Consider the following 27,183-nt stretch of genomic DNA (forward strand, 5'->3'; position numbering starts at 1 on the left):
CTCACTAAGGAGTGAGACGCCAGGGGTCGCTGAAAAAAGACAGCCAAGTCTGATATTTGTCCTTTTATGGTGCTTAAAGCCAATTTCTGGTCTACTCCACGCTGTAGAAACAGCAGGATCCTAGATATAGAATAGTAGCACGGACGCCATCCTTTCTCTTCACACATGGAGATGTAGGTCTTCCAGGTACGATTATATATCTTCCGAGAAGAAGATTTCCGTGCTCTCAACATAGTTGGAATCACAGTCCGAGAGGCCCCGATTCCTTAGCACCTGGCTCTCAATAGCCATACCGTTAAAACCAGCGATGGTAAAGCAGGATGGAGAATCTGACCTTGAGACAGAAGGTCCTCTCGGAACGGCAGTCGCCAGGGGGCGTCCGCCACCAGGCGCACTAGGTCGGCATACCAGGGGTACTGAGGCCAATCTAGGGCAATCAGAATTACTGGAATCCCTTAGGGCCACACTCTCTGCGAAGCAGACATGGTAGTAGCTGTAGCAGAGGAAAGGCATAGATCAGTTGGTACTGACCCCACTGAGCCACCAGCGTGTCTGACGTGTTTGCCCAAGGATCTCTTGTCCTGGACACGAATCTCGGCACCTTCTGATTGAGATGGGAGGCCAGAAGATCCACGTCTGGATTGCCCCAACTCAGGCACAGTAGCCTGAACACCTCCTGATGCAGCGCCCATTCTCCTGGGTCCAGCATCTGGCGACTTAGGTAGTCTGCCTGCCAGTTCTCCACTCCAGGGATGTAAATGGCTGACAGGGCCGGTACATGTCGCTCTGCCCACTAAAGGATGTGAGCGACCTCCCATGAGGCGGCCGAGCTTCTTGTTCCTCCTTGTTGATTGACATATGCCACCGCCCTGGCGTTGTTGAACTGGATCCTGATGGGATGCCCTCGAAGTCTTATTGACCATGTGGAGAGACATAGCCTGATCGCTCTTAGCTTGAGCACATTGATCAGTAACTTGGATTCCTCCTCTGACCAGAGTCCCTGGGTCAACTGTACTCCCAGCACTCCACCCCAGCTGGTTAGGCTGGCATCAGTTGTGATCACTGTAGAATTTAGAGGCAGGAACGACTTCCCGGAACGAAGTGCCAGGGATCTCAACCACCAGAGCAGGGAGTCCCTGACTGACTGGCTTACCTGAATCTGCTGATCCAGGGATAACAGAGATTTGTCCCATTTCATCAAAAGTTTTACCGCAGCTCTGAAAGTCTGCAGATTGTCTGAAAGGAGAACAAACTCTCGCTTCCATGGAGTCCAGCAGTAAGCCTTGGTACTCCAATCGCTGAGTCGGTACGATCACCAACTTTTTTAGATTCAACAGCCATCCAAATTCCTGCAGGGTCTGCATGATGATCACCACATCCTCCTCTAATTCTGAGGCGGAAGATGCTCTCAGGAGGAGATTGTCTACGATTGCGATCCCGCGTTGTCGCAGCAATGCCAGAACTGGAGCCAATACCTTGGTAAAGACTTGGGGGCTGATGCCAAGCCAAAGGGGAGAGCCACAAACTGGTAGTGGGCTTCCCCAACTGCGAATCGCAGAAACTTCTGATGCCGTAGGTATATGGGTATGTGCAGGTATGCATCCTGGATGTGCAAAGATGCCAGGGAGTCCCATTGATGGAGTGCAGCGACTACTGAGCGAATTGATTCCATTCTAAACCTCTGTACAAGAAATTGAGGGCTTTTAGGTCCAAGATTGGAAGTACCCCTTTCTTTTTGGGGACTACAAACAGATTGGAGTAGAACCCCTGGGAATCTTTCTGGCTCCGGAACAGGTACTATCACCCCGCGACTCAGCAGATCCCTTACCGCCCCCATTAGGGCCTCCCGGCGAGCTGGGCGTAAGGGTATAGTGGAGGGGAAGAATCTGGTGGCCAAGAGAGCTGGGGACATTCCATCACAGGCCCACTCTCCCATAATTACGGGGTGGCTTCTGGCCTGGCACACTGACGCAAACATCAGTAGCCCGGTCATGTGTGCCCTGGAGCATTACGCTCACAGGCTGCCCCTGGAGCCTGGGGGGCATGTCGTGGCTGACCCAGCATGGAGCTCTGGTCTGCACACGCTCGCTGGCCAGGCTGGGTAGACTACAAGGATAAGGGTATCCAGCCTGTCACCCAGCCGGCTGTTGATAGCAGATCACAGAATCTTATCTTGCGCAAAAGGCAAACTTCTACAGAAAAAAAGTTACTTACTGGTAACATTCTTGGCTCCTCCCCTCTGTAGGAAACACCTGCGCCAGCCTTCTATAAATTTCCTCCTCCCCTGCTGGTTCCTCAGTTCTTTAAAGAGCACCTCCAGTCCACTGGGGAGACACAAGAACATATGATACACATAATTAATTATATCACATTTCCTGTAAGGAAATCTTTATGTCTTAATATACATCTGGGTGGGTACCTGGCTGTCCTGAAAGACTCCGGGAAAGAACGTTACCAGTAAGTAACTTAATTTTTTTCTGCAGAAGTTTACCTTATGCGCAAGATAAGATTCTGTGATCTGCTATCAACAGCCGGCTGGGTGACAGGCTGGATACCAGTAAGTAACTTCGTTTTTCCCCTAATCGTCTTTCAGGACAGCCACCTGAGAGGATAACTGAGAACTTACCCTTAGGACGGGACCACAGCTTGCAAGACCTTGCGTCCAAAAGTCTGATTTTTAGCTGACCATAGGTCCACTCTATAGTGTTTTACAAAAGTGGTAAAGCTGGACCATGTTTACACTTTACAAATTTGCTCAGGCGTTGCTCCAGCTCCTTCTGTTTGGTGGTGATTTTGAGAATTCTAGAAAGTACCCTTCTCTTAGCTATGAGTAAGCGCTGGTTTTAGCGTGAAACACATCAGTAATCTTGTTCTAAATTTTTGTTTACCTTTGCTGTGATGTTTGGTGTAATATGGAGTGTTTTTTTTTTTTTCAAAAAAAACAACAAGTTTATTGGTGGACAAGATCAGCAAGTCATACAGCATACAAAACATTTGAGAGTAACATGGCTATCAGAGTACAGATACAGATGTCATACATAGCAACGAGAAACTTTACAGCTACGTTGGTCAAACTCTCTTCAAAAACCACCCCACCAACCCACCCACCACCCACCGGTCGGTTTCGCCAATAGACTGGGAACGTAGAGCCCACATAATTTCTAGATTACAATTGTAAGCAGGGTGCCTACCGTACAACATTAATCAGGCTCCACACATGTGTCTGGATTGGCAAGCCACCTATCCCATATCCTATTATATTTATTGGGGCAGCCCCTATGCGCATATATGACCTTCTTCAAAGGCAGTGACAGATTCACCTCAAGTATCCACGCCCTAGCTGTGAGTGGTACTGTGCGTAACCACAGCTTAGCGATCAGCTTTCTAGCACTGAACAGGGTCTCGTGTAGAAAGGCAGCATGACAGCGGTTGGTCTGAGCGTCAGGAAGAAGGCCTAGTAGGCAAAGTTTGGGGTCAGCCTGTAACGGAGAACCCATGTGGTCATGCAGAAAGCGGATGACTTGCAACCAAAAGGCTTGAACGTCCGGGCAGGCCCATAGTAAATGATAAAATGTGCACGGGTGATCCCCACAACGCGGACACCCTGGGTCATATGCCGTGCGGAACTTGCTCAGTCTTAGTGGGGTGAGGTAAGCCTTGTGTATAATATAGAGTTGGGTTAGCCCGTCAGACAGTCTAGGGGAAACCAGTCCAACATTGGTGAGGATGTCCTCCCAGTCTTCAGTGTCTAATGGGCCCACATCCACCTCCCACCTATGTTTAGCTACCTCCGCAATCCCAGTTACCGTGCGCGATCTAAGTAAGGTGTATATATTTGAAATAAGCTTGGCGGGATCCTCCCCCACTATAACACCCACCAGGGGCATTTCTTGAGTACTAGGGAACCCGTCCACAAACTGGGCTCGGAGGGCGTGCGAGAGTTGTGCATAACAAAAAGTCATGTGCGAGGGGAGTCTAAATTCCGCTTGTAGTACTGGAAAACTGCGGACTCCCAGCGGGGAGACCACCTGGTGTAAATATAGCACCCCCCTAGAGGCCCATTGCCGTACTCCTGGTAGCGATCTGAGCTCCCCCAATTGGGGGTTATGCCACAGTGGCGTATGCGAGTGCACCCCGTCTGCCCCAACCATCTCCTGAGCGACATCCCAGACGCGCCTGTGCTGATCCAGCAGGGGCGTGCCGCCCTTCCCCCTCCCACCCCGCGCACGTCCTCGAAACAGAACCTGTAGGGGAGCATGTGTAGGGTCAAGAACTTTTCCACATATCAGCGCATGATACCGGGGGCCATCCGACTTGTGCAGGTGGTGGAAATGGGACAGCTGGGCCGCAATATAATACGAACGCAGGTCAGGGAGCGCCGCCCCCCCTAAGTCCGTGGGATTTTTAAGTGTGTTCCATGCCAGTTTATGGTGGCCTGAACCCCAGATGAAAGTGTTAAGGATGGTGTCTATTGTCTTGAAGATTTTAAGGGGTATAAAAGTGGGCGAATGCCACATTTTATATAGGACCTTGGGTAAAATAATCATTTTTATAAGGTTAATTCTGCCCATTACCCCCAGAGGTAGTCTGGCCCATGTTTGAGTCTTTGCCTTGAGAAATGGGAGCAGCGGTAGGATATTATGATTCACATAATCTAGAGGGTCCCTGGTAATTTGGACTCCCAAATATTGGATGGATGATACACGACGAAGAGGGAGGGAGGCCGCGTCGCAGGCGGGGGGAGACATGTCTATGGGTAGGATCTGGGATTTTGACCAATTAACCCGTAGGCCCGAATGAACCCCAAAGTCCTCAATAATCTGCAGAGCAGCCCGCAGCGACACCCCCTCATCAGCCAGATAAAGGAGCATGTCGTCTGCGTACAAGCTTACCTTCTCGGTGATGGGACCCGACCGAAGCCCCCGGACATGAACACTAGCGCGGAGAGAGGCCGCAAGCGGCTCCACCGCCAACGCATAAAGGAGTGGAGACAGCGGGCATCCCTGCCTAGTTCCCCGGCCCAAGACCAGGGACTCCGACATCTGCCCGTTCACCGCCACCCTGGCCTCCGGGGAAGAGTATAGCACCCTAACCCACTGAATAAAGTTAGGGCCAAACCCAAATCGTCCAAGGCATTCCCACAAATATTCCCATTCCACGGAATCGAATGCCTTGGCCGCATCCAATGCCACCACAACCCGGGCACCCGTCCCCTCATGACATGCCTGAAGATTCATGTGTAGTCTGCGGACATTCATGGCCGTGTTTTTGCCCGGCATAAACCCGGTCTGATCCGGGTGAATCAGAGAGAGGATATGCGGGTTCAGCCGGGATGCCAAAATTTTAGCCATGATCTTGGTGTCAACCTGGAGCAGGGAAATTGGCCTGTATGAGTCAGGGATGGCGGGATCCTTCCCCGGCTTCGGAAGAACCACAATCGTCGCCTGTCGAAGGGATTCGGGAAGGGATCCGGTTTCAAATAAGAAATTGTATAGTCGGAGAAGTTCAGGGGCGAGCACCTCTAGATATGTCACATAAAAGTCCAACGGTAGACCGTCCTGCCCAGGGGCCTTAGAGGCCGCCAGGGACATAATTGCAGCCTCCACCTCCTCCTTAGTAAAGGGGAGTTCCAACTCAGCGGTCTGAGCCGCAGACAGTTGCGCAAACGGGACATTCTGCAAAAAGGCCTGGGTCTCCTGTGCCGTGGCTGACGCTCTGGACGTATATAGGTCTGCATAATACCGTCGAAACAGGTCGGCCACAGCTAGTGGGTCAGATGTCAGGGCAGCATTGTGGTCCAGTAGCGAGACCACCACCGGTGGCCTGGCATCATGATGGGCCAAGTAGGCCAACAGTTTCCCGGCTCTTTCGCCCTGTTCAAAAATGCGCTGTCTCGAGAAAAAATGCTTACGCCGAGCCCGCTCAAAGTGTAGTTGCTCCACCACGCGCGTTTGGAGTTTAAGTGCCGAGGCGTTGGCGTGTGTGGGAATAGACATAAACGCGTCAGTCGTCGATTCTAGCTGTTCCAGCGCCTGTCGCAAGGTCTCCTGGGATGCCCGCTTTAATCTATTTATCCGGCTAATTAAAACCGCACGAGCATGCAGCTTGAACGCCTCCCACACCGTGCCCACCGCGGCTGTGCCCCTATTAGTCTCAAAGAAATACCGCCATTCCCCCGCCAGGCCCTCACCCTCCTCCCCCAGCGCCGTCAGCCAAAAGGGGTTGAGGCGCCAGGCACGGGGCCCCACCTGAGGAGCCAGGCATATAGTTGCCCAGCAGGGGGCATGGTCCGAAAGAGATCTAGCATGGTATCCCGCGTCCTCCACCCGTGAGAGAAGGACATCAGACACAAGGATATAGTCAATCCGGGACATAGTGGTATGCGAAGCTGAGAAACAGGAAAACGCAGTGGCTTCAGGGTTTCTATGACGCCATACCTCAGTCAAGGAGAACTCACCAAGAGTACGGGACAGTCTAGTTTCCGTCGGAGTGGTCGGGTCCATATCACTGCGTAACCTATCCCTACGGGGGTTCAGAGTCATGTTAAAGTCCCCGAGCCAAATGGCCGGGGTTCCCGGGTATTGGGCCATATATAGCAGTCCCTCATTGACCAGGCATGCAGAGTACGGGGGTGGTATATATAGGGCTATAATCAGACACGGTTTGCCATAGATATTACAGTGCATGAAGATATAGCGACCCAGTGGATCTGTCCGCAGGGAGATCAGACCAAAGTGTAATGTCTTAGCCACAAGGACCGAGACACCCCGAGAATAGGGAGAATGAGTCGCATGGTACGACCAGCCAACCCAGGGCCGCCGAAGTGCGAGCCGAAGCTGGCCGGTCACATGCGTCTCAGTCAGCACGACAATATCAGCCCTGTATGCCTTCAGGCAACCAAAGACAGCAGTACGTTTAAGTTTGTCTCTGATCCCGCGGACATTCCACGTCAAGAATTTAACACCCGACATATACCCACAGAATTACAGCTATGGACCAGGGCATACAGTTTAACCACCATAACAAGCCCTCCCTCCCTCCCCCAGTATGGCATCGCAGAAAAAATATAGAAAAACAAAAGACATATAAGTAATCCCAAACTACAGAGATAACCACTTGTACCACCAACAACACAACCTTGAACAGAACTGCAACCAAATTCCCCCCCTCCCACCCCCACCCAGCCCTCAGCCTCCCCAACATAGCCGGAGGATTTCTCCCCAACCTAGTAGATCCCCGACCCCCCGACATGTGCCCAGGGGCAGCCGAGCAGCCGCCGCCGGTCAGCCCGCACAGTCCCCTGCGCACACGGCCCAGGCGGTATCCACCCTAACAGAGGACGACCACTCGCTGAGACGGCGACTGTGGCTATACCATAAGCCCATAGGAGCAATAGAGCCAACCACCCCCGCCCCCAGCCCTTTAAAAATGCAGAAATAAGGAGATCAAAAAAGGAAAAAAAAAAGGAAACACATACAGGAGTCCAGAATCATTGCACGATGTCCGGTAACCATATAAACCGCCATCTCAAAAATGTGCCATAGCAGTTAGTACCAGCAACAATAGAGCAATAGTAAAATAAGAAAAGAGAACAGAGGATCAAGGCATACTTCTTGTCCCCCCCCCCCCCCCCTTTGTCCAGAAAAAGCAAAGTCACCTCACTTCATGCAATAGTCCTGGTGCCTCACGGAAAGATGGAGTCGTCAGTAGTCCGCATGTCGTCACCTAACAGGCAGCAGGATGCGTGAGGCCCATAGGCGCCAATGGTGGAGAAAAATAAATAGAAGAAAAAAAAGGGGGGGAAAAAATACAGAAGAACTTGTGGGCTAAAAATAAGCAGAGAAGGAGCAGCAGTGGGTGCAAGAAATCCGCACAAATGCAGGTAACAACAGTAAGGGGCAACACGGAGAGTCCCGGAGGAGAAGAACAGTGAAAAGGTAGGCTCACCTCCCCGATACACCAGACAGGCCTCCGCTACTCAGGCCGGGCGGTTCCTAGCAGCCTCCCGTCTGTCCAGCCAGTCCGCCGCCTGTGCCGCATCGTCAAAAAAATGTGCACGATCCTCCCCAATAATACGAAGCTTTGCTGGGTACACCATCGCGTACTTCAGGTGATGGGTCCGCAGCCGACGCTTCACCTCCACAAAACGAGCCCTCTGCCTCTGCACTTCCGCCGAAAAATCCGGGAATACCATCAGTCGGCCAGCCTGAAAGGGTATGTTACCCTTCTCTCTGCTCAAACGTAGAATAGCATCGCGATCTCGGAAATTCAGCAGCTTGGCGATGAATGTGCGGGAGGCGCACCATCCGGAGGCCTCTTGGCTGGCATGCGATGCGCCCTCTCCACCACAAATGACGTGGAGAAGGCCTCCCTTCCGTACGTTGAAATCAGGAGGTTCTCTAGGAAAGTGGGGGGATCCGATCCCTCAGCGCCCTCCGGAAGGCCCACGAAGCGGAGGTTCGATCGGTGGGCCCTGTTCTCCAGATCGTCATGCTTCATGGCGAGGAGCTGCAGTTGGCGCTGTACCTGCGCGTGGGAATGTTGGAGTGGATGCAACGCATCCTCCGCGGTGCTAATCCTATCCTCCGCTTCCTTGACACGGTCCCTTCACTTGGTCATGTCTTGCCGAATCAGGGAGATGTCCACCCGGATTTCCTCGATCTTGGAGGTTAAGGATGTCTGGCATGTGGAAATAGCCTCAAGCACCTTGGTGGTGTCACTTGCAGGCTGCTGGTCCGCACGCTGTGTGGAGGCGCCATCTTGGTCCCCCTCCCTGTCTGCTCTCCGGAATTTCTCGAGGGAAGATGCAGCAGAATTATTGCCTTTCTTCGGCGGAGACATCGCAATATCTCTGGCCGGTGTGTCTACGAGCCTCCCGGATAAACACCAGCGATTCCCGGTCGAGTGTAGAGAACAGGATGTCTGGGCAGGATAGGCCGGGAGCGGAGCTCAGCTCACTTGCGACCTACACCATCGCCGTCCAGGCCACGCCCCCAATATGGAGTGTTTTTACTTGAAGAATTAAAGGCTTTTTTACTTTTTACTCAATCCGGAGTGCGGCTATCCAGAGCTTTGTTCGTTCTCTGTATATTTACCCTTCTCTTATTGTTCTCAAAATAAACTGATTGTAGGATATTTTTTTCCCATTGTGAGATGAAGGCCCCCAGACTTTCTCCCATTGAGACTACCTCATTGTTTATTGAGGGTTTGCACAGGAGGGTGAAAAATCGCTCCTCCCATGCTTTTCCCTCTCTGGACCCAAGGTTTCCTTTGGTTATCTGCCTTGGGTGTTGAAAAACTGGATTTTGTGTCCCCTCTTAGCCTCTTTTTATTTTGCGGAGGCTGATTCCAGGCTGTTTTGCATTTGAGCAGAAATATCTTCTTTTTGTCCGCTGTTCGGTCCAGCGCCTTTTCTAATCCTGGCCCAAACAGCAGGTCCCCCGTAAACGGGATGCCGCAAAGTTTGGCTTTTGATGCGTAGTCCCCTGCCATGTCATTAACCATAAGGCCCGTCTGGTAGAGTTGGCTAGTGCCGAGGATCTGGCTGCCATGCGTACCAGTAAGGATGAGCCGAACGCCCCCCCCGGTTCGGTTCGCACCAGAACCTGGGAACAGACCTAAACTTCGTGTGAACTTTATGACCCTATTAAAGTCTATGGGACTCGAACGTTCAAAATCTAAAGTGCTAATTTTAAAGGCCAATATGCAAATTAATGTCCTAAAAAGTGTTTGGGGGCCTGGGTCCTGCCCCAGGGGACATGTATCAATGCAAAAAAAAAGTTTAAAAAAAACTGCAGTTTTTTCTAGGAGCAGTGATTTTATTAATGCTTAAAGTGAAACAATAAAAGTGTATTATTGCTTTAAATTTCGTACCTGGGGGGTGTCTATAGTATGCCTGTAAAGGGGCACATGTTTCCCGTGCTTAGAACTGTCCCTGCACAAAGTGTCATTTCTGCAGGAAAAAAAGTAATTTAAAATCACTCGCGGCTATAATGAATTGTCGGCTCCCGTAATACAGAGAACACTCATTGAAATTCATTGATAAAAAATAAAATAAAAAAAAAGTGTGGGGTTCCCCCAAATTCAATTACCAGGCCCTTCAGGTTTGGTATGGATATTAAGGGGAACCCCGCGTCAAATTTAAAAAAAAAAATGACGTGGGGTTCCCCCTAAATATCCATACCAGACCCTTTATCCGAGCATGTAACCTTGCAGGCCGCAGGAAAAGAAGCCTGGCTTCCCCAATGACGTGTGGGTGATTTTAAATTACTTTTTCCTGCACAAATGCACTTTGTGCAGGGACAGTTCTAAGCATGGGAAACATGCGCCCCTTTACAGGCATACTATAGACACCCTTCAGGTACGAAATTTAAAGGAATATTACACTTTTATTGTTTCACTTTAAGCATTATTAAAATCACTGCTCCCGAAAAAACTGCCGTTTTTAAAACTTTTTTTTGCATTGATACATGTCCGCTGTGGCAGGACCCAGGTCCCCAAACACTTTTTAGGACAGTAACTTGCATATTAGCCTTTAAAATTAGCACTTTAGATTTCTCCCATAGACTTGTACAGTGTGTTCCGCAGCTTTTCGAATTTGCCACAAACACTCCAAATTGTTCGCTGTTCACCTAATAGGCAATGTTTGTGTCGTCGAACATGAGTTCGACTCGAACTCGAAGCTCATCCCTATGTAACAGCTCTGCCGATGCATCTGCGATATACGCGATACCTCGTAGAAGAGTGGGAGAGTGGTAAAAGAGGATAATCTCTGGTCCTTTGCAGTCACCTCCTGGATATGTACCTGAATCCGGTTTAACCGAAACTCTACATTTCTGGCTACCACCGTGACTGTCATTGCTGGCTTTAGGCTTCCCACTGTGGAGTCCCATTACTTTTTTAATAGGGAGTCCATTCTCTTATCCATTGCTTCAGATAAGACCCCCATATCCTCAAAAGCTAGATCTGTATGCCTAGAAACTTGTGAGAAGGCCGCATCTAGCCTGTGGTTTTGTTCCATACTAATAATCCATCATCTGAAAATGGAAACAGTCTCTTTTAAGGCCTTAGAAAAGAATGGTTTTCTTTCTGGTTCCTGTCATTCTTTTTTAATTGCTTCTATTAGGACCTCATGAGCAGGAACATTTTTTTCCTGTTCCCCTAGACCCTCATACATTTGATCATGTAGGGATAAGGGTTTCTTTTCAGAGTGTATACCTAACATGGTATGAATGGCCCCCAAAAGTTGGTCTACCTCTTCTAAAGAGAGTTTGTATCGGGAGGGTTTTTCGGAATCCCCTTCCAGTGCCTCACCCTCTGATTCTTGGGAGCCAGACGCTGCACTGTCAGTTTCATCTTCTACCTCCTCCCTAGGGGCTACTGAAGAATTTGCACTAGTGGAGGGTAGTGCTTGTGTCTTTGGTAGTGCTGGTTTTACTGAAGGAGGAGCAGTCTGCAGCTGTGGGATATGAAACCCTTCAAAGAAGGTTTTGAATGATTCAAAGGTACTGGATAGTTCTTTGACAGATGCTGCTAAATCACTACCCTGCTCAGTGGAATGTTCCTGCACTAGTTTGTTAATACATTCCTTACACAATGCTTTCCCCCAGGAATCTTTAAGTGTGTTTTTACAAGAAGGGCACCTCCTTTTTGAGTTGTGAGAGGGCCTGGTTTTGTCTGTTTTCTGAATGACATTAAGAAAACTCCACATTAACATTACCATAACCTTCCCTGCAAATTGCAGGTGCACAGCGCCTTTCATGTGGGTTTACCTCATCAGGGGCTCCTTGAACCACCCTCTGATACCGGAGGGACCTTGGCTACCTCCCCTCTCCCTTTTTCCATGTACCCTTGCGGGGCGATGGGGGGTGGTGGTGGGTTAGGCCAGGGGAGTTCCACCCTAGGTTCCCCTTACCTTAATATGTCTGGAGCTGGTCTCTGCTGGAGCAGTCTGGTTCCTTCCTTCTGCGTCTGACATACTGGTGTCACCACTGGAAGCCTCCGCTGTCCCTACAGCATGTGCGGCTCCTCTCTAGCCCATGTCTGGCTCCTTTTCATGATTTGCGGCTGGAACCAGAAGCCGCAAATTTGGAAGTATGCGGCCCTTTTCGTCGGGCGTGACGTCACCCGCCACTGGCGCCGCCGTTTGTAATACCCAGCGTGCTCTGCACTGTGAGTGAAACGACCAGACAAGTATTTCCTTCGTCCGGGCTCGGAGCTGAACAGGAGCCCCCCGACCTCCATCTGCACTCAGGGATGCGGGGGTGACATTTCTTTTCAGGTCGGTCTTTTTTCAGGTTTTGCCTTTTAAGGACATTTTTGCCTGAGCCACCTGACTCTTCTGGCTTGGTTCCTTGGTGTCTCCCCTCCTGGAGGAAACACAAATAACTGAGGAGCCAGCAGGGGAGGAGGAAATTTATAGAAGGCTGGTGCAGGTTTCCTACAGAGGGGAGGAGCCAAAGTCTCTCAGGTGGCTGTACTGAAAGATGATTAGGGGCAAATCCACGGACCAATGATCCCGTAGGGTTCCTAGGTCCATCTCCTTCACTAAGCAGAACAAAAATTGAGGCTGCAGTATGCAGGCTGGGGGGTTGTTACTGAAGGAAGGAACTAGAAAGTTCTGTTTTTTTTTTTTGTACATGTTAACATGTTCTGCCTAGCCCTCTCCTGAAGGTGGCGTAATAACCCGATGGTCTAAGTAAAGCAGCTGTGTCAGTCAGTGAACGTAAGAGAAATGTGATATTTATAAACATTATGCAATAAACTTGGAAATCCCATCAAATAATCTTCAAATAAATATTACCAGCCACAAATAAAATTTGTCGAAATGCACAATAGCAAAGTAATGGAAAATTGGCATGCTCAGATACATACCAATGAGTGCTTATTGACCCTGAATGGAGCACTCTAATAGGCAAATACCAACCTTGCTCCACAAAGTGCAAGAGCTTCCATTTAAATCTATTTTTTTTTTCCTAGGGACCCTGAAGAGCATTGCATCTGTGATCAGCAGATCATGGATGGAATGCAGGGCTCCTGCAGACTCTCAAGATAGCTGTCTGCATGTACCTTGTACTTGAGTGCAGAAGGAATCAAAGAGCTATGACGGCGCTCACCAGTTCATTGGGAACTACAAGCCGTAAGTTGCAATGGCTAACGGTAGTTGTAGTTAATTCACAGGAAACTGAATGAATGATGCGGCCATGTGTTTCGGAGACCCACACGGACATGTTATCTTCAAAAAGTGACAGCAGGTGGGGGGAGAAATTCCTTTACTCGCTGTCACAGAGGGGGGGAGATCAGCAAAATTGATGATACTGAAAATGTATGAAATTGAAGCATGTTACATGTTCCACCCTAAATACAGGTTGAACATGTAAAGTGTTCCAAAAGGTGGACTTAGCCTTTAAAGTGGGTTCAAGCCAACTGAAACATTTAAAAGTTCTATATATAAATCCATACAGAAGAAAGCCACCTTTAGCATATTTGCTAGACATGATGCACAAAAATAATTTTGATCATTTTTGCACTTACAGGGATACGGAGCCTTCAAACTATATCAACGTTTATTTCCATGTCATTGTATCCAAAAACTTTAACCACTTTCAGACCGGACCATTTTGCTGGTAAATGACCAGAGGTCTTTTTACACTTTGGCACTGCGCTGCTTTAACTGGTAATTGCGCGGTCATGCAATGTTGTACCCAAACAAAATTTGCGTCCTTTTCTTCCCACAAATAGAGCTTTCTTTTGATGGTATTTGATTGCCTCTGCGATTTTTATTTTTTGCGATATAAACGTAAAAAGACCGCAAATTTTGAAAAAAAATGATATTTTCTACTTTTTGTTATTAGAAAAATCCAATAAACTCAATTTTAGTCATACATTTAGGACAAAATGTATTCAGCCACATGTCTTTGGTAAAAAAAAAGTCAATAATTGTATATTTATTGGTTTGCGCAAAAGTTGTCACATCTACAAACTAAGGTACGTTTTCTGGAATTTACGCAGCTTTTAGTTTACGACTGCCTATCTCATTTCTTGAGGTGCTAAAATGACAGGGCAGTACAAAACCCCCCCAAATGACCCCATTTTGGAAAGTAGACCCCCTAAGGAAATTGATAAGAGGCATGTTGAGCCCATTGAATATTTTATTTTTTTGCCTCAAGCGATTGAATAATGACAAAAAAAAAATTTATTTTTTTTTTTACACAAAGTTGTCACTAAATGATATATTGCTCACACATGCTATGGGCGTATGTGAAATGACACCCCAAAATAAATTCTGCTGCTTCTCCTGAGTACGGGGATACCACATATGTGGGACTTTTTGGGAGCCTAGCCGCGTACAGGGCCCCGAAAACCAAGCACCGCCTTCAGGCTTTCTAAGGGCGTCAATTTTTGATTTCACGCCTCACTACCTATTACAGTTTTGAAGGCCATAAAATGCCAAGATGGCACAAAACCCCCACAAATGACCCCATTTTAGAAAGTAGACACCCCAAGCTATTTGCTGAGAGGCATGTTGAGTCCATGGAATATTTTATATTTTGCCACAAGTTGCGGGAAAATTACAAACTTTTTTTTTTTTTTTTTTTTTTCACAAAGTTGTCACTAAATGATATATTGCTCATGCATGCCATGGGCATATGTGAAATGACACCCCAAAATAAATTCTGCTGCTTCTCCTGAGTACGGGGATACCACATATGTGGGACTTTTTGGGAGCCTAGCCGCGTACGGGGCCCCGAAAACCAAGCACCGCCTTCAGGCTTTCTAAGGGCGTAATTTTTTGAGTTCACTTCTCACTACCTATTACAGTTTTGAAGGCCATAAAATGCCAAGATGGCACAAAACCCCCACAAATGACCCCATTTTAGAAAGTAGACACCCCAAGCTATTTGCTGAGAGGCATGTTGAGTCCATGGAATATTTTATATTTTGCCACAAGTTGCGGGAAAATTACAAACTTTTTTTTTTTTTCACAAAGTTGTCACTAAATGATATATTGCTCACGCATGCCATGGGCATATGTGAAATGACACCCCAAAATAAATTCTGCTGCTTCTCCTGAGTACGGGGATACCACATATGTGGGACTTTTTGGGAGCCTAGCCGCGTACGGGGCCCCAAAAACCAAGCACCGCCTTCAGGCTTTCTAAGGGCGTTACAGTTTTGAAGGCCATAAAATGCCAAGATGGCACAAACCCCCCCCCCCCAAATGACCCCATTTTAGAAAGTAGACACCCCTAAATTTAGGGGTACACTAGTGAGACTAGGTAATAAATGGCGGGTGCCCTGAAACTATAAAAAAATAACTAACCAACCAGCGTCACCTGTAACAGTTATATGGTGATCACTGGTGAAAGGGTTAACTAGGGGGCAATCAGGGGGCTTTATGCGGTAGTATATGGGGGTCCCTGGCGCTATAAAAAGCTGCGGCGAACCTAAATACCTACCTGCCTAACTAGCGTCACCTGTGACACTAATACAGCGATCAGAAAAACGATCGCTTATTAGGCTGGGTTCACACTGGAGCGATGCGGGAACGCCACGAATGCGCGGCGGGTTCCCGCATCGCATGCCTCCCGGCGGCAGTTCACACTGCCCTATGCGAACTGCTGGGAGTGTCAGTGAAATGTTAATGACACCCCCAGATCAGTTCGCATATCGCAGTGCGATCTGCAAACTTGGATCGCATGGTGTGAACACCCATGCGATCCGATTCTGCTGCGGACCAAAAAAAGGGTCCCGTGCGAGTTTGCGGCGGGTGCGACACGAATTCAGCCATACTATCTGTATAGCTGAACTCGAATCGCACAGAGATCGGATGTGATTTGCACTGCAGTGCGGTGCGAATCACATCCGTTCTCATAAACCGCTGCAATGTGAACCCAGCCTTAGTGACACTGGCGACGGGGGGTGATCACGGGGTTAAACCTTTATTGGGGGGGTTAGGGGGGTACCTTAGAACTAAAGGGGGCTAACCCTAACTGCCCTAACAGTTATTAGTCACAAATGACACCTGCCGGGTGATCAGGGGGTTAAACCTTTATTAGGTAATAAATGGCGGGTGCCCTGAAACTATAAAAAAATAACTAACCAACCAGCGTCACCTGTAACAGTTATATGGTGATCACTGGTGAAAGGGTTAACTAGGGGGCAATCAGGGGGCTTTATGCGGTAGTATATGGGGGTCCCTAGCGCTATAAAAAGCTGCGGCGAACCTAAATACCTACCTGCCTAACTAGCGTCACCTGTGACACTAATACGGCGATCAGAAAAATGATCGCTTATTAGGCTGGGTTCACACTGGAGCGATGCGGAAACGCCGCGAATCCGCGGCGGGTTCCCGCATCGCATGCCTCCCGGCGGCAGTTCACACTGCCCTATGCGAACTGCTGGGAGTGTCAGTGAAATGTTACTGACACCCCCAGATCAGTTCGCATATCGCAGTGCGATCTGCAAACTCGGATCGCATGGTGTGAACACCCATGCGATCCGATTCTGCTGCGGGCCAAAAAAAGGGTCCCGTGCGAATTTGCGGCGGGTGCGGCGGGTGTGGCGGGTGCGGCGGGTGCGGCGAATGGCTGAACTCGAATCGCACAGAGATCGGATGTGATTTGCACTGCAGTGCGGTGCGAATCACATTCGTTCTCATAAACCGCTGCAATGTGAACCCAGCCTTAGTGACACTGGCGACGGGGGGTGATCACGGGGTTAAACCTTTATTGGGGGGGTTAGGGGGGTACATTAGAACTAAAGGGGGCTAACCCTAACTGCCCTAACAGTTATTACAGTCACAAATGACACCAATGCAAAAAAAAAAAAAAAAAAAAAAAAAAAATGACATTGGTGTCACTGTGACTGGGGGGCAGGGGTAATTGGGGGGGTGATCGGGGGGTAAAGGGGGGGTGTGAGTGTGCCTGGCATGTTCTACTGTGTGTGGGATGTGTTGGTGCAACTCACTGATCCGCTCTCCTCCGTGTCGGAACGAAAAATACCGACACGGAGGAGAGAATACATCACTTCCTCTCCTGTGTTTACATTACAGGAGAGGAAGTGATGTCACCGGGGATTTCCATTCGTCGGGAGCGATCGCGAGGGGGTGGCCATGAATGAATGGCCGTCCCCTCGTCCGGGATCGCTCCCGAACGAAAACCGACCGCCGCAGGCACCGGGCGGGGGCCCGATCGGGCCCCCGACCCGCGGGAGGCAAAGGACGTACATATATGTGCTTATGCCTGCCCGTGCCATTCTGATGACGTAGATCGGCGTGAGGCGGTCGGCAAGTGGTTAATGTAAATACTTATGAAGACAAAGTGGTAGTGAAAGCTGGATGCATAAAAGGCTATCAGGGATGGTTAGATGTCCTCTGCGAAATGACCTTTAAAAAGTAAGTTATGCCATTTCCATTTTTCATATGTGTATAGCTGGGTATCCCTTCTCATGCTGTTGTAGCTAAATATAAATACTTATATTTTAAGCGTTTCTTTAAGCAAGGGCAACCTGAATGGTTACTGAGGGAGCAACAGTAGTCTTTGAATTCTTGCTTCTTGCTGCCACCTGTGGCTTGATGTTATAGGCTTCATGTACACTAGCAGCTCCTAAACTTGTTTTTTTTTGCCAAAGCTCCTAAACTCAACTCCATAAAAGCCTATGGGGTTGACTTACTAAGGCTGCTTTCACGCTTGGGTGTGGGGCACGTTAGCCATAAAGTGCTGCTTGTTTTAGCTGCACTTTTCAGTCATTTTAGCTATGCTTTTCAGCCGATAGCGGGGCGCTTTTAACCCCCGTTAGCGACTAAAGGGTTAAAATATCCCATGTTGCTGCGTTTTCCAAAGCGCTGCCCATTCATTTCAATGGGTAGGGGCAGTATACACCGCTCCTAAACCGCCCCACAGATGCTGCTTGCAGGACTTTTTTTCCTGTCCCACAAGCGCACTGGGGTGGCAGTGGAAGTGCTTTACAGGTGCTATTTTTAGCGCTAAAACACCTGAAAACTGTCTCAGTGTAAAAGTAGCCGAAAGGCAAATCCACTACTCATACAAGTGCACTTGGATTCTTGCACAGGGGAGATTGGTCTCTATATCCCCATCGCAGCAGGTATCACATCTGTTTCTTATAAACAGGGTATATTATACTCCCCAGAAATTGTGGAAAATGGGTAGGAAACCCAGCGATAGCTGCCCCAGATGTGGGGCAACGGGGGACCTTCTTCATATGGTATGGAAATGCCCAAAACTGTATGGGTACTGGTTAGAAATAGTACTCAGAATAAATAAGATTTATAAGATCAACTTGAAATCAGAGGCTAGGATATGCCTATTGGGGATTTTTGAAGAGGATAGTATCCCTCCCCTAATCAAGTTACCTGTCCTGAGATGTTTGTACCAGGCCAGACGGCTGATAGCCATAAATTGGCAAGCCAAAAATCCCCCGGCAATCGAACAATGGGTCAACACAATTAACGCCACCATTTGGTGTGAGAGAGCAACGTTTATTAAACAAAACAATCGTAAAAAATTTGGAGTAATATGGAATCCTTGGCTGATCGACATGGGATATCCCGTAGGGGAGTCCACCGAGAGGGTGCCTTAGTGTATGCTAGACGGGCTGGGGGCGACGGATTTCTCTCCCCGACCTTCCCGGCTCATTGCCTTGTGTCCAAATGAGTGTTTATTACATCCCAACCAGCCAACCATTATAGGAAGGGTTGGTACTAGCAGCGTGTGCTCGAAGAGGGTGGGGGGGGGGCAGGGGGGGAATTGGGGTGTAGGGCGAACCCGGCGTGAGTATGTGTTGGGTACGCCCTCGCCACTGTATTATATATGTATGATATGATGATCTCTATGAAATGTGGGACACATTGTTATTTTGTACTGAAAAATTTTCTTAATAAAGATGAATTATTTAAAAAAAAAAAATTATATTAAAATAAATCAATCTATATAATATGGTCAATTAAAGTTCATATGCTGAAACTTTTCTGCAACTTTTCTACTGCAGTTATTGTGACGTCTGAATTCATATATCATCCACCACTGTGCAAATCATGTCTTCAGCAGATAATGTGCACACCTTCACCAGCCATTATACCTGCTCACCTCATACATGAGTCAGAAAGACATAAAATGAATTCCTTTCTTTCAACTATGGTCTCATCTCTTCCACATCCGACCAGCTACTCTGTATCCACTTTCCAATCAGTAGCCTCCCAGGGAGATCACAAGAAAGATCTCTCATATATATTGCCCCACTGCTTTTCTCCTTCCTCCACACCAGCGTTATTACTCGGTATTCCTGATTAGTGATGGACGAACGTTTCGCCCGGCGGTCGTTTCGCGGCGAATTTCCGACATTCGCGGTCCGCACGTTCGAACGCCTTTTTCCGTCGTTCGCCGCGGCGGACTTACGTGTTTAATGTATACAAGAACTTTAACCTTTGGTGACACGTTTATCATGTGATACAGGACAGCCAATTGAGACATGACAGCACATGGACACTTGGACATTCCCCCTAACCTATAAATACACCCGATCCGGTGGCCATTTTACATTCTTTCTTCTGTTACGATAGGGACAGGTTCCTGTGTGGAGTAGGGAGAGATAAACCACTAGCTATTTGGTACACAAAAGTTCTTTTCAGGACTGGTATAGGTGTTAGGTGTTGATAGGTTTGCTGTGCTGCTGATTCTTGCAGCAGCCTGAGTGTCTTTTGTTAGTTTAGAGAAAGGGAAAGGACGGTGTATGCTACAGGGACAGCCAGATTAGTCTTTCATCATCATCATCATCATCATTAGCTGTTACTATCAAGGTCCACAAAAGAGCTGTTCCAGTAACCACTAATCGTTCTCTTTTTTTGCCAATTTGTATAGGGACAGGAAGGAAGCAGTGTTGTCAGGCAGTGAGGGTAATTTTAAAGACTTGCTGTTATTATTAGTTCCACAAAGGTTCTTTTCAGGACTGGTATCAGTGGTACAGTAATAGGCTTGTACATGTATAATATTCTTTCTTCCAAATATAGAAAGGATATTATACTTGACTGCTGCCCTTCTGCTGCAGTCTGCTAAACATTCACAACTCACTTGTTCCACAAAAGTTCTTATAAGGACTGGTAACTTGGTATAGGGTGCTACGGTACATAGGCTTGAGTGCGGTACAGTCTGCTGTTCTGTAAGGACCGCTATCGGTCCACAATAGATAGGGTTGACGTGCACCACTGCTGACCGCTGCCCTATACTGCAGCAGTCCTTCAGCGGTATAGGGACTGACGTACAGTCTGCTAATCACTAACACACAACCTGCTTGTTCCACAAAAGTTCTTATAAGGACTGGTAACTTGGTATAGGGTGCTACGGTACATAGGCTTGAGTGCGGTACAGTCTGCTGTTCTGTAAGGACCGCTATCGGTCCACAATAGATAGGGTTGACGTGCACCACTGCTGACCGCTGCCCTATACTGCAGCAGTCCTTCAGCGGTATAGGGACTGACGTACAGTCTGCTAAACACTAATACACAACCTGCTTGGTCCACAAAAGTTCTTATAAGGACTGGTAACTTGGTATAGGGTGCTACGGTACATAGGCTTGAGTGCGGTACAGTCTGCTGTTCTGTAAGGACCGCTATCGGTCCACAATAGATAGGGTTGACGTGCACCACTGCTGACTGCTGCCCTATACTGCAGCAGTCCTTCATCGGTATAGGGACTAAGAGTTTTGTCACAGGGTCATTTAAAAAATGACAGGCAGAGGAAGAGGCAGGCCCTTCCGCAGGGGTGGTAGGGGTAGGGCAGGAGCAACAGGCTTGAGCCAAAGTGGGAAGTTGCAGAAGGTGCGTTCAATTACTTTAAAGGATGCACCAGACTTGGTTGAGTGGCTCGCTCAGCCTTACTCTTCTGCACCCTCCTCATCCTCTCGATCTGCACCCTCTTCTTCACTCTCTGCTATGTGCACCCCCAAAGACACTACCACCAACAACACGACCACCACCACCACCACCACATACCTTCCGCTTGAGTCACTGGAATTATTTTCCGATCCATATCAAGAGGACATTTCTGATGCGCAGCCACTCTTGGTATTGGATCAGGAAGAGGAGGTAGCAACAAGCGCTACTCAGCAGTCTGACGACAGTACCCAGATCAGCCCAAGGAGGAGGTTGGTCCCCGGTGTTGCTGCCTACTCCGAGATCTCTACTTATAGCGGTGGGGAAGGTGACGTTGATGATGACGTGTCTAGTGATGTCACGTGGGTGCCCACAAGAGAGGAAGAGGAGGGGAGTTCAGAGGGAGATATGGACCAGCAGATAGGGAGGAGAAGCAGGAATAACTTACATTGCACAGGAGGGACAAAGCAGACTGCAAATGTATCAGGAGCGAGTCATCGACCATGTACGGTCACATCTGGCGCTCCCAGGACACCGGCACATGGCTCCGCAGTGTGGGCTTTTTTTAACGTGTCCGCTGCTGACAATAGCGTTGCCATCTGCAATCTTTGCAGTCAACGCGTTAGTCGCGGTAAGCCCAATACTCACCTAGGGACGACCGCCTTAAGAAGGCACATGAGCAGCCATCACCGAGCCCAGTGGGAGCAACGGAACACACAAAGCCACACTGCAGGCTCTCACCGTCCAGCCTCGTCTTCTACTTCTCCTTCTCCTCTCTCCTCACAATTGTCCTCCACTCCACCTTCCATCACGCCAAGCTCACATTTTTCTGCAAAAAGGCAGGCTTCCGTGGGCCTAATGTTTGAGCGTAAAAAAATGATGACGCCGGATAACCCTCTTGCCCAACGGTTGGCGGCTGGCTTGTCAGAACTCATAGCCCGCCAACTACTGCCATATAAACTGGTGGACTCGGAGGCCTTTCGCAAATTTGTGGCCATTGGAACACCACAATGGAAGGTCCCAGGAAGGAAGTATTTCTCAGAGAAGGGCATCCCAGAGCTATATGGCCATGTTCAGCGGCAAGTGAATGTATCTCTGGCACACAGTGTCGGTGCCAAGATACATCTGACCACAGACACGTGGTCTAGCAAACACGGGCAGGGAAGGTATATCACTTTTACTGCCCACTGGGTGAACCTTCTGACGGCCGTCAAGCATGTAACCCGTGGCACCCGTGTAGATTTGGTTTTACCGCCACGGATTGCATGCAGGCCTGACTCTTCTTCTCCTCCTCCTACTCCATCCTCCTCCCTCTCCTCCTCAGCTGCCTCCTCCTTTTCCGCTGCTAGCGTCTCTTCCGCTGCACCGCCCAAGCTCCCCAGAACCTATTCCACATGCCAGGTGAGACGTTGCCATGCCGTGCTGCGTCTGTTGTGCCTGGAAGCAAAGAGCCACACTGGCCCGGCACTCCTTTCAGCTTTGCGTTCACAGGCAGATGAGTGGCTAACACCGCTCAATTTGACAGTTGGTAAAGTGGTGTGTGACAACGGTGCCAATCTGCTTAGCGCATTGAAACAGGGCAAAATCACGCACGTGCCGTGCATGGCACACGTCTTAAACTTGGTCGTGCAGCGATTCCTTGTCAAATACCCTGGGGTCCAGGACATCTTGCGGCAGGCAAGGAAAATCTCGGCCCATTTCAGAAGATCTTACACGGCCATGGCTCGCCTTGCTGACATTCAGCGGCGACACCATCTGCCGGTCAGACGTCTTATTTGCGATTGCCCGACGCGATGGAACTCAACCTTCTATATGCTTGATAGGCTGCTCCAGCAGAAACGTGCAGTTAACGTCTACCTGTATGAACTCTGCGAAAGAAACGGTTCTGGGGAGCTGGGTTTTTTTTCACCGCGCCAGTGGCTGCTCATGCGCGACACATGCAGACTTCTGCGGCCATTTGAGGAGATCACCAAACTGGTCAGTCGCAGCCATGGCGCCATCAGTGACATGGTACCTTATGCCTTCTTTCTGGAGCGTGCATTGCGTCGTGTCATTGATCAGGCTGTGGAGGAGCAGGAGCGGGAAGATGAGGAAGTCGCAATGCTGGATGAATTCCCAGGGGGGGCTACTCTATCTGAGACAAGTCAACAACAGGAGTCTGATGAGGAGTCAGAGGAGGATGGTGCCGGGGCGGATGAGCAGGAGCAAGAAGAGCATGCTTTAAACCTTTCTGGGATCCCTGTTGTGCGAGGATGGGGAGAGGAGAATGAAGAGGACGACATTATCCTGGATGATGAGCAGGAGCCAGGCCACCACACCGCTTCCACTTTAGTGCAAATGGGGGCCTTCATGCTCCAGTGTTTTAATAGGGACCCCCGTATAAAAAGCATGAGGGTCAAGGACCAGTACTGGGTGGCAACGTACTTAGACCCCCGGTACAAACACAAAATGGCGGAAATGTTACCGCCGTCGCAGAGGGCTGTCAGAATGCAGCACTTCCAGGCCTTGCTTCGAGAAATGCTGCATTCTGCTTTTGCGTGCGCTGGCAGAGGAGCAATTCCCACTCCCAGAGAAGGATTTGCGGGTACCAATCCAACAGCGCCTGCAAGAAGAGGCCGGTTTGAAGATGTGTTGGTGACTTCGGATATGAGGTCATTCTTTCAGCCGACCCATCGACAGGTGTCATCCGGATCCAGCATCAGGGAACGCCTAGACCGTCAGGTGTCCGACTACATTGGGTTAACGGCCGATGTGGACGCTCTGAGGAGTGATGAACCCCTAGACTACTGGGTGGGCAGGCTTGACCTCTGGCCAGAGCTTGCCCAATTTGCAATCGAACTGTTGGCTTGCCCCTCATCCAGTGTCCTGTCCGAAAGGACGTTCAGCGCAGCAGGGGGGATTGTGACCGATAAGCGTACTCGCCTAGCTCACGACAGTGTTAACTACCTCACATTTCTAAAAATGAATGAGGCATGGATCTCGGAGGAATTCAACACATGTGACCAGTAGACCATGTATATGTCTATAAACTATTTTTTTAATCAAGCACACAGACCTTCTTAATTCATTTGGCTCACTTCCTTGACCCAAAAAAGCACACCGTACTATATGCCCCTACCCTCCTCTTTGAAGAGGTTGAGCGGTGTCATATTTCTACTGGGGCTGCTTATGATATCCCTGTGCTGTGCTGACTTCCTCCTGGGGGTTCTTATTATGAGGGGATCACACCATCCCTGTGCTGTGCTGACTTCCTCCTGGGGCTGCTTACGGTGCTGCTGTCAGTGCTGTATGTCACGGTGCTGCTGTCAGCGCTGTATGTCACGGTGCTGCTGTCAGCGCTGTATGTCACGGTGCTGCTGTCAGCGCTGTATGTCACGGTGCTGCTGTCAGCGCTGTATGTCACGGTGCTGCTGTCAGCGCTGTATGTCACGGTGCTGCTGTCAGCGCTGTATGTCACGGTGCTGCTGTCAGCGCTGTATGTCACGGTGCTGCTGTCAGCGCTGTATGTCACGGTGCTGCTGTCAGCGCTGTATGTCACGGTGCTGCTGTCAGTGCTCTGTATTACGGTGCTGCTGTCAGATGCCTCTATCACGGTGCATGTGTCATTCCGGTATGTCACGCTGCTGGTGATCATCTCCTGCACCCTCTTCTTTGCCTACCCTGGTCCCTGACCTTCCCTCTCCTCCATTGCCTTCATTAGCTCCATAGTCCTGAATTGTTAGAACAATTTCCCAAATAAAATAAAAATGCTTGTAGTTATCGATCCCAAATTCACCTCATACATGTATTATGTCATTGTCTAGATGGTGGGACTACGTTTTACCCCCTAATAATTACCACGTGGCCGCAAATTCGACATGAAGGTTTGCAAAGTTCGCCTCCCATTGAAGTCAATGGGGCCCGCGGCGAACGTTCGGTTTCGCGAACGTTTGGGTCCGTTCGCATTTCGCTTTCGCGAAACGTCCCGTCGGAAGTTCGTCCATCACTATTCCTGATATGATATGGCTCCACATTCATGCAACAATAAATAGAGGATACATATTAATTAAAAAACACTTACAAGATATTCAGTTAAAACCAGCTTTGTATAGTCCTGCTCACCACTGTGGCTGCGTGACCTCATGGGCTTGGCTCTTCCCCGGTGCATGTGTATCCCCCTCTGATTGGGCTTTCTCAATAGATGGGCGGGCCGCCTATCCCTAGCCCATGGCTTAGTGTTACTTTAGCAACCTCCTTCACCCAGGCAGTCTGGAGTGTCATAGTTGCCAACTGTCCTGAATTTCCCGGGACATTCCCGGGATTAGGACATTTGTCCGGAATTAATTTTGTCCCGGGAAATTCGGTTTGTCCCGGGAAATAGAATTTCTTAGAAGTTTTTGCCACCGGCCGCTAGAGGTCGGCGGCCGAAGGAGACAATGTCTCCGCCGGCCGCCATTTTTAAGAAGACCAGAAGTTGGTCTACACCTGTGGCGCCGCCCATCCCGCTGCCAGTGTGTGTTTGTGTCAGTGTAAAGTGCGGTGGGCGGCGCCACAGTTAAATGTCTCCACGCGGCAACGGCGTCATGTCGGTGGCCAGTCTGTCAATGTGGATGTCGGGGCGGGGGCCAGTCGGATGTCGGGGGCCAGTCATGGTATGTGGATGTCGGGAGCCAGTCTGTGAATGTATGTGGGGGCCAGTGGTATGTCGGGGGCCAATCTGTGAATGTGGGGGCCAGTGGTATGTCGGGGGCCAGTCTGTGGATGTGGGGGCCAGTCTGTGGATGTCGGGGGCCAGTCTGTGAATGTCGGGGCCAGTGGTATGTTGGGGGCCAGTCTGTGGATGTGGGGGGTCAGTCTGGGGATGTCGGGGGCCAGTTGTATGTCGGGGGCCAGTCTGTGGATGTTGGGGGCCAGTGGTATGTCGGGGCCAGTCTGGAGATGTGGGGGCAGGTCTGTGCAGGATGTGGGGGGGCGGTCTGTGGATGTGGGGGGGGGGCGTTCTGTGGATGTCAGAGGGGCACCAGATGTACGGAGGGGCTCCACTGATGGACACAGATGTGAGGAAGGTACCTCTGATGGGGCACCTGATGTAAGGACAGACTCCGCTTGGGACACCTGATGGCATCTGGTGGCAGGCAACGTGGCTAGTGACGTGCTCATGGCTCCCACTGATTCTGCATTATGGTGAGTTGAATGATTTAATTTTATATTACAATGTAATAATAGAAATAATGTGCTTCAATCATCCTGACACAATAACAATCATGGCGTCGGGATGATTAAAGCGCCAACACCAGGTATTTGGAGTATCTTTATCTGCTGATTGTCAAACTCTGGAAAACACATATTGCTATTGTGGTGTAGGATCGGGTGGCTGCTGTCCCTCCTTTCCCTCTCTCCATCCCCCTCCTTTCCTTCTCCATCCCGCATTCTTCTCAGACTCTAACCACACCCCTTTGAGCCACGCCCCATGTAAGCCACGCCGCTATTTTACGTAAACCACGCCCGCATTTTTACAATTTTCTATGCCACACCTATAAACACATGCCCCGCCCCCTAATTATACCATGACTCCGCCTGCTGCCAAAAAAGTGTCCCGAATTTTTTTTTTTACAATGTTGGCAGCTATGGAGTGTGTGTGGACACTCCCACTTCCTGTGGACCATGGACGTGTCATTTATCCAACACAAGCCATGGTATTACTACCTATGCTCTTATTATCATTTATGTTGCGTTATTATGTAGTCCATTCCCCGCCCTACTAATCCAGACCAAAGCTCCTAAACTCAACTCCATAAATGTCTAAGGGGTTGATTTACTAAAACTGGAGAGTGCAAAATCTGGTGCAGCTCTGCATATAAACCAATACATTTTTATCATTTTTTTCCCACAAATAGAGATTTCTTTTGGTGATATTTAATTACAGCTGGGAGTTTTATTTTTTGCTAAACAAACAAAAAAAGCTGCAAAAAAAAAAAAAAAAATTAAAAATCATGTTTAATAGTTTGTTATAAAATTTTGCAAACAGGTAATTTTTCTCCTTCATTGAAATGCGCTGATGAGGCGGCACTGGTGGGCACTGATAGGTTGCACTGATAGGCACGGTTAAGGCGGCACCGATAGGCACAGATAAGGCGGTACTGATAGGCACAAATAAGGCGGTACTGATGGGCACAGATAAGGCAGCACTGATGGGCAAAGATGGGCACAGATAAGATGGCATGGATGGGTGGCACGGATGGGCACGGATAGGTACCACTGATAGATGGGACTATTGGGCACTGATAGGTGGCACTTATAGGTGGCTCTGATAGGTG

General features: G+C 49.1%; 1 protein-coding gene across 6 annotated transcripts in view; it reads left to right on the top strand.

The window, feature by feature from the left end:
- LOC143964536 (E3 ubiquitin-protein ligase RNF213-like) overlaps positions 1-27,183 on the top strand; it is a 955,032-nt gene that overhangs the window by 48,351 nt on the left and 879,498 nt on the right. For all 6 annotated transcript variants that reach the window (XM_077474321.1, XM_077474324.1, XM_077474323.1 and 3 more), the window contains exons 6-7: positions 13,536-13,594; positions 17,296-17,395. In XM_077474321.1, coding sequence (XP_077330447.1) covers positions 13,536-13,594; positions 17,296-17,395 — 159 coding nt within the window. The remainder of the gene's footprint in view (positions 1-13,535; positions 13,595-17,295; positions 17,396-27,183) is intronic.

The sequence above is a fragment of the Lithobates pipiens genome, unplaced genomic scaffold (genome assembly GCF_037356315.1).
Source record: "Lithobates pipiens isolate NorthernLeopardFrog02 unplaced genomic scaffold, aLitPip1_a1.2 Scaffold_8, whole genome shotgun sequence".
Lineage (NCBI taxonomy): Eukaryota > Metazoa > Chordata > Amphibia > Anura > Ranidae > Lithobates > Lithobates pipiens.